Here is a 16790-nt window from a genome sequence, read left to right on the forward strand (position 1 = left end):
ATGGGTTCGACTGCTGAAGATGTCGGGCTATTAGCAGAAGTCGTCCTACTGGTTGCGTTCGAAACAACGTACAAGGGCATCCAGCAGAACATCATATACTGCACTCTGTTCGGTGAGCAAGAGTCACAGCACCTGTATTCGAGGTACTACTGATATGCCACTACAAAAGGGTTTACCACAGCATTGGCCGCCACTTCCGCCTACGTTTTGCTGTACGGCTCTGAGATAACACCATCAAACATTTAGTGCTGATCCGTTTTTGGGCAGACGTAATGGCGTTAAAGATCGTTGTTCTCAACTACTGCTCGCCGCGACAGTCATTCTATACGCTTCAACAACCGTTTTTTTCGCCTTCTCGGTGGTCGGTATATTTCTGAATACGAACGTTTACGTCAACCCCTCGTATCTTAACTGTGACTGGTCGGCTGGGTTTTGCACTAGTATCAGTCACAGCCAGCTCAAGTTCTCTTGGTATATTGCGCTGGTCATCACGGCTACACTCATGATAAACGTATTTGCTGTTCTTTACTTCGTCTCTACATCAGCTAAGTTTAATCCCCTAGATGTTCGTCGGAGACTGTATTGTATGGTGGCGCGCCTGTGCTATATGGGGATACGATCGGCGAGTTGCTGCAGCGGGATCAATCCTCATTTCACTTTCGTTCGGTGAGCGTCCGCTGTGATTCTTTGGTGATCACTGTACACTCATCTGAGTCCCCGCCAGCCCTTGGTGTTGTTGCTACAGCGCACACCACCCCGACGACGATCACAGGAATCGAGGGACAATCGACCCAGTATTTCGTCCGGGATAAAGAAGGATTTGCAAGTGTGGTAATCTCGTTGTCGACCAATGCTCTGGCCACAATTCTCATTGCGATCAAAACCTGGTGCGAAAAAAGAACTCACATTTCTCCCATCGCTGCTGCTAATATGCGACATGTACAGGAAACATTCAAAGTTCCTCAAGGCCTACATTGCGAACGCCAGCAGTGCCTCTCGCGCCATAGGCACGTTGGTGATCCTCGTCGAGTCTGGTTTTGGATACTGCGCCATCTGGGTAAGCTCGACTTCAGTTATATCGCAATTCGTGCCAACGTTCTTCAACAGGCATTTGCTACGGCCATTTATGGGGCTGCCCTCATGCCCCAAGACGTTACGCCTCACTCTTTCACTGGTGTCGCCTCTAGCCTCACCCCGTTTCTTCCGTCTATCTTGATACCGACGATAGTACGTGGTAGAAGCAGTTCTTTATCCGTAATAGATGACTGATGAAACCACACTAGGCCGCGTACCCGATGGCGATAATCATCATCGTTGCCATGAGACGGTCCCCGTTGGACCAGCTCAACCGCACTGCGTCTCGGGCTCTCTCCTCGAGAGCGCCGGGGCATGTTTCGACCGACACCAGGGACAATGGGTCTTCAATCGAACTTGGTATGGTCGTCCACAAGACTATCCACATTTGTCGGGACGAGGGAAGCCCGTACGGAGTTCGCGCCGAGACCATTGACAGCCGTGACGTCGTTTGAGGTACATCTCGTACTGAGCGTCGGGAATAGTTCGATATTGAACCGCGCACGTATGTACAATACAGACGAACCGAATTTCTAGCAGCCGCGACGTACGATACTCTCGTCTTGATCCCAGGTGGGCACGCGTGGGTGGCGGCGACGCGCGGCTCTGACACCCCCGCACTCGAGAGGCCATATCGCAGCGGCCGCTGCTCCGTCCTCCGATCGGGGTACGCCAAACACCCGAATGGCCTGGATGATGGCATCCTGAGGCGGCGCATGGACGGGGGACGAGCGATGACTTGCGCGCGTTGGCCGCCGCTCGCCAGGCCCACAGAATACATCGCCCAGTGGGCACAGGGGCACAATGCGTCTCGGCGAAGATGCGTCGTCTCACAGCTTTCAGGGCGATGGTGAGGAAGGGCGCCTGGAGGTGGAGGCATCCCTCACAGACGATGAGCCTAACGTCTAGATGGCGACGACACTGACCCAGCGCGCCGCGTAACCCCAGAGGGTGACCGTACGCCACATGACGACCGCGTCGCCAACGGCCATCTACGGCACATTGGCTCAGATGGTAGTAGACAGAGAGAAAGATCCATGTTCACGTTGAAACCCAGGTTTCTGATGACGACGAGGGTCATCGCGCAGACCAGACGGGCGCGAGCGAGGCTGACTGCGGTCACTGGTCTGGTGCTTGTGATGTCATCCGTCGCGAACTCAACGCCGCGAAGAAGAGAGCGGTCTAGAGGGAGAGCATCGCGGTTACCGTGAGCATATATCGCGTCGCCCGCGTGCGCTTTGAAGCAGGAGCGAGCGCACGGATTGAAGAGAGGGACGCACCAGAGAAGCGTGAAGGACAGCACACTGGATTGCCCCATTGCCACTCCTAACATCGTTGAGGACAAGATCGCGTTTTTGACATAGCCATGGAGGTTCGTGAGCGGTGCTGAGGCGGCCTCGCCCTTTTCAGCCATATAGCCAACGGCGAGACGAGGGGGGAAAACAACAGACGAAAATGCGTGCGTTTGATCGATGGGCGCCTTCGAGTTGCCGCCGGTGTCCGGGGGCCACGCTCACGGTCCAACGCCCCAAGTTCAAACTTCGCGCCGAACTCGTCCACCCCGTCCCCCCACACCGTGCTCAGCATCCGCTTCGTGACCTCCGCATACGCCTTCGCGCGCTCCGCCGCGCCCGCCGTCCGCGTCACGTTCTCCCTCAGCTCCATCGCCACCTCCGCAAACCCGGCCTCGCGCACGCGCGCCTCGAAGAACGCCGGGTCCGCCCACTTTCTCGTCTCCTCTTCGCCGGACTCGGTCGCGGTGACCATCGAGCCCACGAAGTCCGCGAAGGGCGGGAGCGCGGGCGCCCCGGGGATGAGCGCGAGCGCGCGCGCGGTGTGCGGGTACCAGCCGACCGCCTTCCACGCGGTGAACGCGAGGATGCCCCCGAGGCGGAGGACGCGGAAGGCCTCTCGGAGGCCGGCGCGCGGGTCGGGGAGGTGGCAGGCGGCGAACTTGGTGAGGACGTGCGTGAAGTGGTCCGTCGGCAGCGTCGCGCTCAGGCTCTGCGGTGCGCGCGTGTGCGGTCAGCTATAGATCTAGAGCTCGTGCGGCACACAGGAGGCGACCTACCTGCGCGTCGACGACCTGCGCGGTGGCGCCGGCCAGCCGTTCTCGGTGATGCGCGCGGCGACGCTCTCGACCATAGGCGGGGAGAAGTCGGCGGAGGCGACGGACATGCACGCACGCGCGACAGCAGGGACGTGCTCGTAGAGGTGGAGCGTGACGACGCCGGTGCCGCACGCGTTGTCGAGCACGACGAGCTCGGAGGAGCCGTCCGCGGTGGAGAGACCGGAGAGGTCGATGAGGTGCGCGGCGAAGGGGCCGGTCATGGCCTCGCCCGGCTTGTAGCGTTCGGCGACTTGCGCGTTCTTCCAGTCCATGGCGGTGCGGGTTTGAGTGGAGGATGCGGGGTTGAGAGTAGGAGTACGGGCGAGGCGGAAGCTTGGTGATGGGGCAAGGAGGCGAAGTGCTCCTATCTTTATTCCTGGATCGAGTTTGGCCAGGTTTCGAGCAGCATTGCTTGCTAAGCGTGCGCGAAGTATCAGCATGACAGGAGAGTCCAAGATGCAATAGCGTACTCCTCTGTCCTCTCGACGGTTGGCGTTTAGAGCTCGGGCCGCCTCCGAGCTGGTACTGGGAGCGAACTCCGTGGACGGATGACATAAGTCTCACTCTTTCCTCGCGGTAACACAGTAGGCCTCCCAGGTGGTCACCACCTCCCCATCTCCGAACTCCTCCACCAGCACCGCCCTCAACGCCTCGCCGTACGCCTCGCTCACGTACTCCCGCTGCTCCTCCGTCCAGTCCTCGAACGCCCCCACCGCCAGCTTCCCGCACACGCCCATGTACTCCTCCACGCCCCTGACCCGCCACACGTTCTCCTTCAGCACCACCTCCACGTCCCTATACCCCGCCTCCCGCACCCGCGCCTCGAAGAACGCCGGCTCCGCCCACCGCAGCCCGTCCTCGGCTATCTTCATGCTGTTCGCGACGAACCTCGCCGGGCTCGGCATCGTGGGCGCGTCCGGGATCCGCGCAACCGCGCGCACCGCGAACGGGTACCACCCGATCGTCTTCCACACCGTGAACGCGTGCACGCCGCCCGGGAGCAGGACGCGGAGGGCCTCGCGCAGGGCCGCGCGCGGCGCGAGCAGGTGGAACGCGGCGAAGTTCGTGAGCACGTGCGTGAACGTCTCATCCGGCAAGTCCAGTTTCTGCCCTCGAGCGTAGCAACGTCGGGAGCCCGCACGCAAACGCAAGAGTGGGAAGGGAGAGACGCACCTGCGCGTCGAGCACCCTCGCGCTCACGTCCGTCCACCCCTCGACCTTGATCCGCGCCTCGACGGCCTCGATCATCGGCTGGGAGATGTCCCCGCACACGACCCGGAGCCGCGCGCGGGCCGACGGCGGGATGCGCGCGAGGAGGGTGTGCGTGGCGACGCCGGCGCCGCAGCCGTTGTCGAGCACGACGAGGTCGGTGGTGCCGTCCGCACGGTCGAGCCCGCTCTGTGCGACGAGGTGCGCGGCGTAGGGCGCGGTGATCGGTTCCGCGGACTTGTAGCGCTCCGCGACTTCACGCTTGTTGTAGTCCATCGGCGGGCGAGTGCGGGCGAGTTTGGTGGGAAGGCGAGAGAGGAGAGTGGATGAAGAGTGATTCGAACGCTGTGGTGAAGTATCAGCTCATCGGCGCGTATCGTGGTGGGCTTAGTCAGATGATATTACGGTTTATCCGTGATGTACGGTGCGTTTAGCAGAATCTCAGCTCGGGGTGTACAACGAATCTATAGTAAGACCATGCGGACCCCACGAGGAGCAGGCCCAGGATCGAGAGTGCGGGAGATGTGCATGGAATCTCGTCGGTGTATGTTTATCTAAGAGACTGCTACTATAATTTAGGTTGCGAGCGACGCTAGGTTGGCCTCGGGACTCCGACGTTCTACATCTTCGGACGGCTGTGTTACAACGACATGTGTGTTTACTTATGAGTAAGAAACTACATGGACAACGCCAACCGCGCGCGGCCCGAGTCTACGCAGACTCGTCGCGAGCGGTGCTGCCAATGATCTCTATGACGTCATCAAAGTCCGCAGAGTACGCATCCTCCCCTCTTCGGGCCTGGAAGAAACCGCGTTTGGGTTCCCCACTCCCGGCTTGCCCCGATACACGGTACAGTGAGCTGGCATCTTCTATGCGCGTACTGATCCGTATCGACACGGGAGGGCGCAGGGAAGCCCGCTCGGCCTTCCGCTTCTGCCTGGCAAAAACGGCGACGAGTCCGATCGGGTACATGGCCTGCCAAACGGAATCCCGGTTGCAGCTTTGTATTCAACTGGAACTGCTCTATAGGAAGACGCACCACCAGAGGATTGAGGCAGGACTCGATGAAGACGTTGTGCACGAGGTAGAACTTGTACAGGGTGGGGTTGGCGAGCAGCGCTGGATCGTCCAAGGGTCGGTTGAGCAGGAGGACGTCCCCAACGCAGACGTAAAGCTGTTCGATGGACCATCCCGTCAGCGACACGCCGGGCGGAGGAAGTGCGGATGGAGTTTACCCAGAGGACAGAGTAAATTCCGCCGGATCTGATCAAAGTCCCCAGACTACGCATCACCTGTGAAGTCGACGAGATTTGGCTGATGTCTTTGTTGTGCTTCCTGAATAAACGCGTGAGACGGGATCTACTGAGTCGCAGGTAGGTTCTATTCACCACGCTCGTGTCAGGATTAGCGCGGTAGCCAGGACGTTGGTGATTAGCGTGAGCGCGAAGCAGACGAGTGAGGCGTCGCTGCCTGCCAACAACGATGCGGACGGAGTCGGCTCTGGGGGCTGATCGACAGAGGACACGATCTGCAAAGCAGAAAAAACAGAAGAGACGACCCCAGCCACTGTTGCACACAGAAGTAAGCGACTGCCACCTCGAACAAGTGAGATACGGGAGCGATGCTCACCGAGTGTGGAGATAATGAGGATGCCGCCCATTACATATATCGTGACACTGGCGCCCCAAATCATAACAACTCGCCACCAGACGATGCAGTCGCTGACGATCATCTGTAGTAACATGACGGGTGAGGCTTTGAAACTGGAGGATGCAGATTGAGGGGTACTCACGCTCACTACAACTGTGTTTGTCACCGCAACGCCCATGGAGCGTACCTGTCCTAGAAGCCGTGTGCTGACATGTGCCTCGCTATCGCCGAGTGTGTTTCCGTACGCCCTTGCTGCGACGAGATTGCAACAAACGGCGGAGATCACAAGGCATACGTAGAAGACTATATTGGAGAGGTAGAGTGCGGCGACCGCGGTAAGAAGGGCTTGAACGGAGCGTTGGCGGAGCCCTCTTCGTCTGGAAAAATGTTTGCTTAGACTAGAGACGTTCGCACAGTTGATCAGGGTACGTACATGAGGGCACGCGTTGCAATAATGACAAGAACGCTCAATATGCCTGTCCTAAAGTCAGGATGTGGACTTGTAGAATCAACGGAGAGACTTACCGAACAATAGAGAAGACAGTAGCATCTCGACGAGGGAGATGTTTATTTGAGTGATGGTGTTAGGAAGAGAGAATTCTTGAAACGATGTGTTCACCATTCGGATGATGAGGCTTTACAGCTGGATTGTGTGCGACAGAAGAGTGGTTATATCATGCCGCTTCTACCAGCGTTTTCCTTTCCGATCGCACTACGCATTGCTGAGTGAGCACGAAAAGCGCCATCAAGTCCATTTGTGACGTACCGAATGCGCCACAAGCACTCGAGTTCGTTCAATCCTTACATTGGATTCCAGAGCCATAGCGTCTCGGAGTCACGTCCAAACGCATGCGAAAAGGGCACAAAGCTAACCTTATCATACCAGGGGATATGTGCGCGGTTCACAGGCGGTGCAAGTCCGTTTGAGGGGTGACTCGGGCAGAAATAGAGCGAGCATGGCCGCGCATTCCAGTGCTGTATGCTGGAAAGACATATCAAGAAGTTCAGTTCGTCAGCTCATCGTGACCCACACCTGGGCCGGGGGCGTACATTGTGGGCGTCGAAGACCTTGTCACAGCCATACGATAGGCATCCTTCGTACCGAACGCCGTACGACTCCGCCCACGATGGACGCCCCTCACCCGCAGTCCTACTTACCTCCCCGGCGGCCCGCCGGAGCGCGATCCGATTGCTCCACTCGCTGCAGCGCACAACTCGTACTCAAATAAACCTGTCCGGTGTAGCTCTGAACACAGCCGAACGCGCACTGCGCGATGGGTGAGGCGCGTCCGACGAACCGTTTGGAGAAAAGTTCCGTCTCGAGCCTCGGCGGAACCCCTACAAGATAACCTCTTAAATTGAAGGAGAACGTAAGCGACACCGCTCTGTTCAATGCCGGCGAGAGAAGATAGAGAAGGAGGATCATCAATGAGCATCAGTATTTCCCAAAATCTCTGAAAACCTCTGTGGAGAGGTTTGAGATGGTTTGAGATGGTTTGAGATGGTTTGAGATATTTTGAGATGGTTTGAGAGGTTCAGAATTTCTCTCACTTTGACTCTGTAATGAGGCATTGTGTGAGTGATTTCAGACGGGAGAGAAAAAGCAGAGGTCTAAGATAGGGCCATTTTGCAGACCAAATTGTCGGGTTCAGGACGAGCGGCACGCAGTTCACACACTGAAGAGGGAGAGAAGAAAATGGCTGAATTTCCGTAACTACTACCAGTACACATGCACACTAAATACACGGTCGTCGAGTCCCTGTGCAGCTCGGTAACATGCCATATCATCACGCACGCAGCCCGCTGCTGTGGGGCAGTGTGCTCGGGCGGCTGCCGAAGGACTCGCGCGAGTATCCGCCCCCGCGTCCGCACGAGCCTGACGAGCGCGTCGCCCGAGACGCACATGCACGCTGAGAGGTCGGGACACGGGCCCTGGTTTCACAAGCCATGCATGTGGAGCGTTGACAACACGGTCGACGCGAGGACGACAGGGGCAGGATGGGCTAGGCGGGTGAGGTCAGCGACGCGGGAAACGAGGGTGAGGTGGTCGAGGTGGACGACTCACAAGGAGCGGGTGCGATGCGGGCGACACGGCCAAGGTGGGTGACGGGCGATGCTGGAGAGGCAGGCACGATGTGCGACGTGGGCAGAAAGGGGCATAGAAAACTGGGGAGGGAGGGGGGTTGGGAAAAGCGGGTGAGAGGACTCACTAGGACAGAGCATCGCCGAGGGAGCTCCCTCACGCTGGAGGATTGCGCCGACACCCACCCCTGGCCCTCCGAGCCAAGCAACGTGAGCTGGGCGGTCTGGACGGGCGGCCGCGGTCTGAGAGGGAGCGGCGCGGAGTTAGTACAGGGAACCTCCCTTATCAGTGCCCCATCCGACCAAGACGACAAGCACTACGCACCTTTCAATGTGGCGAGCAGAACTTCCAGAACACTCTCACCCTTCGCGCGGAGTGTGGTGAGGGCGAAGGGGTGGAAGTGGAGGAGGAGGAGGAGGAGGAGGCGGGTGATTGGAGGATACGGCTGGGCAGCGCGCTGGCAGAGTCCGCTTGAGTCGAGGCTGAGATTCCCACGCCAGGCGCCAGCAGCGCATACGTCGGTGCACCTCGACATCCTCCTCGTCCTCCCGCCTTCATGCTTGTCTATTCCACCCACCGTCGCCCAGCTCGCTCGAACCCACTTCAGTACCACCTCCCTCCTTCGCAAGAAATGGCGCATTGAGGAGTTCTACCGCCAGCTCGAGGTCAAGAACAGTCCCGCTGGCGTGCTCCGCCATGACTGCGCCTCCGCCGAGGACGTGTTCCACAGCGACTCCTACACCCACGCGCTCTCCAACAACCGCCACTTAAACGGTCGGGGCCAAGAACCGCGGCACTACGGACACGATATATGTGAGTGCAGTCGAGTTTTTTTCTTTCCTTTCCCCCCGCTTCCCTGGCACCCAACGCTACCTGCTCTTCTTCTTCGCTGCTGTACCGTACTGTACGACAGAATCCCCCGTTGCGCCATACCGGCGTTGGACTACACGTGGAGCGGGACCCTCCACCCGCAGGTGCACCATCAGCGGGCGCTCGTGACGTCGTACAGACACAATGTGCTCCCCTGGTTCTCGCACCACCAGTTGAGGACAAGCAACACTACACGGTACGCAGCTCTCCGCCCCCCGTTGCTCTGAGTGCGAGACTGAATCATGGCCTATTGTCGCCGCCTCGTTCTTGTCAACCACGTCGGGCCTACCACCTCGCCCACACCACCGTATTGTTTGCCTCTCCCAGGTCGCCCGTGTCACTCACTTCGCCCACGTCTCGTTGCCCGTCTCTGCGCGCACAAGCCACTGCGCTCTTCCCGAACCCCGCTTCCTGCCCGCTCCCGGTGCGACATCTGGGCAGGACTCGCGAAGAGAGCGCGGGAGACGTGGGAGGCGGAGGCGGGTGATTCCTATTCACGAGGCAGATGGCGGTGGAGAGAGAGCGTTCGTCGAAGCCGCATCACTGCCTGCGTGTCCGGGCGAAGTACGACTTAACGCCTGCGCGCTGCCATCGGTAGTACAATATTACTGTAGTTTATCATGATATATTTCATTTGCACGCTCATTGCAGCCCTCTATGTCTTGTGTGCCGCCATCGATACCGGACCCTGATCATCTAAATCCTCTGATATTTGTCTGAGGTGTCTGCTCACCTCTCATCAATCTGAAAATTCTCCCACAAGATGCGTCAGAGATTTGAGAGATTCAGGGATCCTGTGAATTACTGATGCGACGTACATGAGTGAAGGCAGCGTTCGAGGAGCGACAATCATCGTTAGAGGCCTCGAGGTGGCGTAGGCGTGGGAGGTCAATTGGAAGTTGACGTGATGAACGAACGCCCCGGTGCTGTCTGCGCCCGAGTGGCGCTCCAGTCCGACACCGACCGGTCCCCACTCCCACGGACCCTGCTTTTGCCTGTGCGTGTCTCCCGTCGGATGCGGACTAATAATGAGCAGTTTCACCAGCCGAAAGCATGGTCGTTCTCTATGTAGATATGCGTAGATGGTCTGCACTCATTTATGTTCCCCAAATGGCCGGGTTAGCTCGACGTCCACCACTTCGGGCTCGGGAACACTCTCGACGTCCCGCCACGTGCCGAATGCCAGAGACTGCTGTGCCGCAGAGGCGTTATCGAGAGGGGACTGCTTTAGAGCAAAGATCACGATCACGCCCATCGGATACATTGCCTGGGAGAAAAAAATAAGAGGTGAACTCGAACGATGGGTCGCGAGGAGGCGTACGACGACAGATACAAGACAGGTTTGTATCACGATGAAGCTTGTGTTGTACGCGCTGAAGAACTGGCCTTGCTGCACGAATGGCGAGTGTTGCGCCCGGACGGATTGCCCGTACGGTACGGCGAACAGAATCTGCACCTTGCATTAGAATGATGCCACAGACCAAGCGAACGAGCATACCCAGATGATACAGTACGCAGCACCGCATTCGACCAGCAATAGGATCGATCGCACAGCACGAGAACAGAGCGGCGTCTCGGACAGGTACGTCCGGAGGAAACGCCAATGACTCCTGTTGATGATGGTTACGAAGTGACGAGGCGAAGAACAGAGAGGAGCTCGTACCAGGCTTTTATCGACATCAGAATCGTCGCGAGCGCGTTTGTCAGCAGCGAGACCATAACGCCGAGCATCCCAGTGAGATCCCCAGCCAAGAAAGAGACGTTCTCAACTAGCTGGATCTCCGCTGGGTGGGGCTTTATATGCGAGGTGGCTACAATGGAGATGGCTACGAATAGTTCAGATCCACCCTCTGCGCTCAGAAGTAACACGGACCACTGACCTGTAGACCCAATGATCAAGACAGCGCCGATCGCGATGACGATCTTGTTGTATCCCCAAATTGCGACCGCGCGCCACCACACGACAGTGTCGCTCACTGTGATCTAGGAGAACGAGTTAACAAGCAGACGAGGAGAGGCATCGTGCGACCGTACGTTGAGAGTGAGAGCTAAAGTCATTACGACGTGGAGATCGTTGTCTCTTCGCGCCTGAACTTCCGACTTGGCGTCTGCCGTCGACAGGACGGGGTCCAAAGCCGACACAGTGGCAGAGATTCTGCGGTTATTGATACTCTGCGTCGCCAGAGTGCATCCGTAGAAGACACATGTCGGGGCATATAGAACGACAGACGCCAGCAGAAGGGCGCGGATGGCGCGTTCTCGAACTCCGCGATATCTGCTTCAAATGTCAGATGGCGAGCTCAGGCATACCGATGCGCGTACAGCAGCACCGAGGTAGAGACGAGCGCGAACGCGGTCGTGGCACCTTTGACAGAGTCAGTTTTGCGCATGTGAAGTGCAGATTTTGCCACCTACCGAAAAGAGCGGAGGACAGCGCTGTATTCACAGCGAGCAGCTCCAATGAGCCGTCCACGAACTGCGCGACAGAGGCGACGTCAGGAGAGGAAGAAGAAGCCATGTGCGCCTTCGCTGGGGAGACCCTTGCCCACCACTGGCGCACGACTAGCGGGATGGGATATATACCGTGTCTTCTCCGGTACCTATCGCGGGGATACACGGTCCTCACGCGGATGCGGCAACGCCTGAGATGCACCATGTCCGACTGAAACGGATGAGGTGGCGTAGCTCGCCCGAGGACAGTCGGGTGTCTGAAAATGCACACGGCGCTGGTGGCAGAGGCGTGATCAGGTGAATTTTGTACGCCAGACGCAGTGGTCGTGCAGGGCATTGATCAGGATCTGAAATGAACGATGCGAGTCAGCGGTCGGCTTCCAGCTGTCTTCGTGGCGGGTCGAGAGATCCCGGAGGCGCTGGGAGCAGTGCCGCGGACTCGTGTCGGCGAAACCCGAGAAGTGCACAGTGCTTCCTGATCGGGGCGTGACCCCACCTGCCTTCCGACGCTGCGTCCGCCTGCCATCGCAAACCAATGGCCACGCCCTCCCTTTTCCAGTCAATTAGTTTGCGGTTTTCCTGCACAATAACGAGGAGATGCGTGTAAATCCTAGTGTCCGAATGAATAGTCGCCTACTAGTACAAATACAATAATATGACGGCGCTCGCAAATAGCTAATTGCAGTCATTTTGTGCTCCACGTTCCATAAACAAGATGCTGTCTGTCCTAGTATCAATGCTTCTGTTGACTGCCGTGGGTGCGTCCTCGATATCGGAAATCTGCAAAGTCAGGGTCATCGGCGTTGACAGTCGCTTCGCATCATTCCGCTTGGCGGCGAAGAGGGCAATGATGGTCCAATATCGAAGAGCGACGTCCGCGCTAAGACGAGGTACAGCTGCAGGAGAGCCTGAAGAGACGCGGTCGCCCATGCGTCAGAGCGCGTAACCTTCGCGTGACTGCCGTGACACGACGCGATGACGTCACACGGATGCGCCCTTCGATTATATTCTCAAGAGACATACATCTAAATGGCACTGTTCTGAGGACGAGACTCTAGACAGCTTTCGAGTATCGACGCACCCCGAGAGCTATTATCAACGTCAGAATGACGACCGTCCTCTGTGCCGTGCGTGTCGACGTTGAACACGAGCGAATGCTCTTGGGCAGATGCGCGCTCCAACGGCGACTGCTTGAGCGCAAAGACGATGATGACGCTCATCGGGTATATTGCCTGTAACGTGGACGTGAGATCGTCTCTACGTCAGAGAACGCTGCAAAGGACGCACGATGAGGGGACGAGGCATGACTGGATCACAACGAAACTCGTGTTGTACACGCCGAAAAATTCGTCTTCATGGACGAAATGCGCAGTGGTTGGCCTGAGTGACCATCCGAACGGAATGACGATCAGAATCTGGGCGAACGGTGCGGTGTCAAGTGCGGTTGAGCGAGACGGCGACAAAATAGCGTACCCAGATGACGCAGTACGCGACCCCACACTCCACGAGGAGCGCGATGGACTTGAGCGCGCGGGAGCCGATGGGCCTTCCCGCTAGGTATTGGCGGAGGAAGCACCTATGTTTGCTGGTTATGGAGTAAGCAGACGTGTATTGCAGCACCAATCAGATGTCTTGCCATGCCCGAATGAACATCAACAGTGTCGCGAGGATGTTTGTGAATAGCGAAATCGTGAAGCTGAGCGTAGCGGTGATATCCCCAGCGAGGTATGAAACCGGCTTCACCGGCTGTGCTCCGGCGGAGTGTGGGCATATATGCGTGATAGCTCCTGCTGCAAGCGCTGCGAGAAATGGTCAATCGAGTTCGTGCATGCACATCCCGCCACATACCTGCAGAGACGACGATGAGAGCTCCACCTAGTACAGAAATGTACCTGTTGTGACACCAGATAGCCGCGGCGCGCCACCAGACCACAGCGTCGCTGATCGCGATCTGAACCCTGTGTCAGAACCATGTATCCCGGGCACAAATGAACGTACATTGATAGTGAGGCAGGCCGCCATGGTGACGTAGAGATTGTTCGCTTTTCGAGCAAGATCGTCGAAGGTTACTGTGCCAATGCTCGAATCGAGCGCAGCAACAACGACGGATGTTCTTCGGTTCTCTATCGTCTCCGCTGCGATATTGCAGACGAAGAAAACGCAAGTGGAGATGTATAAGACCGCATTGGTGCTGATGAGAAGCTTCGTCGTACGGCAGTTCAAGCCGCGGTGACTGAAGACGAGGTCACATTGACAAAACCTGTCCCTGTGCGATGGTAGACTCACAGAAGAGAGTATACAGAAACGACCGCCACGATGGTCACGATGCCTACCAAGCCGTGAGCGGCGCGGTGATACGAGGAGACTACACTCACCGCATGACACAGAAGACAGCGCAGCGTTCATCAGCAGTAGCTGCATGGAACCATCCACGAAAGTTGCGACGGAGGCGAGTTTGGACGGATCCACTGCGACTGTGTGAGCCATGAACTGGAGCACGAAAGAGAGGCCTAGACCGACCTTGGCGGAGACGACCATATGTATCGCCCCGAATTGGACCCGCATCGGAAGCACAGGTAGACTTGAGACGACGGAGATGTCATCTCGAAACATACGGCACCGTGCGGCCCGCACAGACTCTCGGGGAGCTGCACCGACCTCCTTGTAGTTGGCGTGATCGCAGGGGATATGTCATCTGGGGACGCGAAAGTTCGCATGATGAGTGCCTTGCTTGCAGAAACATAAGGGAGAGTCGGCATGGAGAGCGCCCGTCCAAAACATATCGTTGTTATGAACCCACGCCTGTCACGGAATGCAATAACGAGGCATCCATTCAACTGCGTCGTCATTGTTGTCGTGCGCGTTCCTCTCACACGGGCGGACACGCGGAGGGTAAGAGCGAGATTGATTGTGTGGTACGGACAGGGGTACAGGTGCGCGTTCTGACGGGGGATGCTGGGTGTATGCGCGGCGGGTGTGATCTTGGGCCACAGAGAGGAGAGGGAAGGACAGGAACACGGGGGCGCAGCGAAGCGAAAGGGAAAAACGCACCACGGTGGCCTCCTCGCCCTCAACTTCGACCTCTGACCTCTGGAAATGCTTGAGCGCGACGATGCTGGCGGGCACGCGTAGTCGCCCATGTTCCCCCGTCGGCGAGAACGTGGATCGTGAGCCGCATGCGCAACATCTGCCGTCCCACCAGCAACTAGTCTGAGCGGGTGCACGCGAGAACAAGAGAGGAAGAGACACGCACACGTTGCCCCGCGAGCACGACCGACTTTCCTTGTCCACCGGGTCGCTCCGCTTGTCGAGCATGCGTGTGAGCTCCGCCTCCCGGTCCGATGGTCTACATTGCGCGTCGCCGCTGTCAGAGACACGCAGGGAGACGCAGCGCACGCACGCACCTACCGACCGGGCTCGCACTCGTTCGCCGGGGGGAGCTCGGGGTTGATGGTGAGCATGGCCTCGAGCGGCCACTTTGGCAGGATGTGGAACATCTCCCCGTCTACTTGCGCGAGCACACTAAGTGTGATGCGAGCTTGGATCGGTGCGTTGGCGCGAGGGGGCTCATACATTACTTACCGGGTGGAAAGGCTCGCTCCGGCCAAGGCTAGTATCGAGACAATGCGCAGGGAGGATGGTGGGGATGACGGCGACGAGAAGGGGGCCAGAAGAAGGTGAGGGTGAATGTGCTAGAAAGGATGGAGGAGGCGGGAGGCGGGGAGAGGGATGTCGATGAGGAAGGATATCGGCGGAGGCGAAGGCACCTGTACCTCACATCAATCAGGCCGGCTTAGCCCGTGGCACCGGGGGGGGTGGCCCGGGTCAAGTAGACCTGAAACCGTGCTCCCCCGCACGTTTGAATAATTCGTCCAATAAACCCGAGCTGTTTCCCAACAGGGAAGTGCTCGAACGCCCTCCCTCCCGAGTCCCCCAGCCCATCACGTGTCCCCATCCTCCAGATCTCCCATCAGTCCGCGTTATCTCTCCCGCCCCCGCCCGCGTTATCTCCCGCGCCCACGCCTACGTTATCTCCCGCGCCTCCCTGCCCTGCCACCCGTGCTCGCTGTGCCCGACAGTGAGCTCGCTGTCCCTGCACCCTGCCTCCCCCTCCTCTCTGTTTCCCTCCGTTCTTTTTGTAATCTACTTGTATTAAAAATGCGCACCTATTGGTACACAATTCAATGGCCACACCTTCCTGGGTGTGCCTGCACTGAGCCCTCAAACCTCCCCAAATGCGTGCAATACAGGAACATATACAAGCACTCAGCTGATCGGCTAAGTCCTGCATCAGATAGTTGTAGATGATGGCTGCTCTATTATAAAATCGCAGGTGGATAGCTAGAGGGGTGCAGGTATGATGTCATATGTTATTTCAGAATGACATACCCCACAGTGATATGGTATATGCATATATCGTCTTATGTACACCCAGAATCGTACCTAGAGGTCATTCAGAGCGCGTTTCAAAAAGAAGCAAATGAATAAGCGGTGTCGTGGTGAGGATATGACATATGCTCAGAAGGGGGAGTTGGCTCGAAAATGTGGCCTTCATATGTTTTTGTGCAGACGTTCTATCACTTTACATCTTCTTGCATTACGTTTAAATGTATATGGAGAGCTCAGATCGTCTTTTTGGTGCTTATCGGTGAAGGATTGAAAACAGGAAATGGTATGTCATTATTCCATGACATAGCGTATAGCGAGATAGCATGTGCTCCGATTATTATTCTGAAAGGCGGAATAGAACGGGGTGTTCTTCTACTCAACGATGCAGAAGAAATCTCGAAGAATGGTCGAGAAGGGGTTGAGATATGTCAGATGGGTCTAGAACGGCAGGTTGCACAAAGGACGCCCTTGAACCACCTTCACCGCTTTGCACACTTCAAGCTCATATGGCGTATCTCAACCGCTTCTCGACCATTCTTCGAGATTTCTTCTGCATCGTTGAGTAGAAGAACACCCCGTTCTATTCCGCCTTTCAGAATAATAATCGGAGCACATGCTATCTCGCTATACGCTATGTCATGGAATAATGACATACCATTTCCTGTTTTCAATCCTTCACCGATAAGCACCAAAAAGACGATCTGAGCTCTCCATATACATTTAAACGTAATGCAAGAAGATGTAAAGTGATAGAACGTCTGCACAAAAACATATGAAGGCCACATTTTCGAGCCAACTCCCCCTTCTGAGCATATGTCATATCCTCACCACGACACCGCTTATTCATTTGCTTCTTTTTGAAACGCGCTCTGAATGACCTCTAGGTACGATTCTGGGTGTACATAAGACGATATATGCATATACCATATCACTGTGGGGTATGTCATTCTGAAA

General features: G+C 57.0%; 4 protein-coding genes across 4 annotated transcripts; 1 reads left to right on the forward strand and 3 right to left on the reverse strand.

Moving 5' to 3' along the window:
- On the forward strand, positions 1–1529 carry BXZ73DRAFT_99916 (uncharacterized protein; the record flags this gene model as incomplete). Its single annotated transcript, XM_048028166.1, has 8 exons — positions 1–112; positions 170–212; positions 268–511; positions 564–666; positions 725–887; positions 946–1057; positions 1108–1227; positions 1284–1529. The coding sequence occupies 8 exons, from the start codon at positions 1–3 to the stop codon at positions 1527–1529; spliced, it is 1143 nt and encodes a 380-aa protein (XP_047879490.1).
- Positions 1530–3744: 2215 nt separating this feature from the next.
- Positions 3745–4669, reverse strand: BXZ73DRAFT_44508 (S-adenosyl-L-methionine-dependent methyltransferase; the record flags this gene model as incomplete). Its single annotated transcript, XM_048019352.1, has 2 exons — positions 3745–4290; positions 4358–4669. The coding sequence occupies 2 exons, from the start codon at positions 4667–4669 to the stop codon at positions 3745–3747; spliced, it is 858 nt and encodes a 285-aa protein (XP_047879491.1).
- A 5420-nt stretch (positions 4670–10089) lies between these two features.
- BXZ73DRAFT_76360 (uncharacterized protein) lies at positions 10090–11514 on the reverse strand (the record flags this gene model as incomplete). The annotated part of the gene is made up of 7 exons (XM_048022407.1): positions 10090–10263; positions 10318–10452; positions 10495–10606; positions 10660–10979; positions 11031–11271; positions 11307–11361; positions 11412–11514. 7 exons carry the CDS (start codon positions 11512–11514, stop codon positions 10090–10092), a joined length of 1140 nt encoding a protein of 379 aa, XP_047879492.1.
- A 958-nt stretch (positions 11515–12472) lies between these two features.
- BXZ73DRAFT_76361 (uncharacterized protein) lies at positions 12473–15022 on the reverse strand (the record flags this gene model as incomplete). Its single annotated transcript, XM_048022408.1, has 13 exons — positions 12473–12501; positions 12529–12679; positions 12921–13023; positions 13099–13246; positions 13296–13398; positions 13446–13680; positions 13734–13776; positions 13823–14028; positions 14106–14142; positions 14371–14428; positions 14499–14634; positions 14701–14793; positions 14856–15022. 13 exons carry the CDS (start codon positions 15020–15022, stop codon positions 12473–12475), a joined length of 1509 nt encoding a protein of 502 aa, XP_047879493.1.
- Between the last annotated feature and the right edge of the window lie 1768 nt (positions 15023–16790).

The sequence above is a fragment of the Epithele typhae genome (genome assembly GCF_022376455.1).
Source record: "Epithele typhae strain CBS 203.58 chromosome Unknown BXZ73scaffold_14, whole genome shotgun sequence".
NCBI lineage: Eukaryota > Fungi > Basidiomycota > Agaricomycetes > Polyporales > Epitheliaceae > Epithele > Epithele typhae.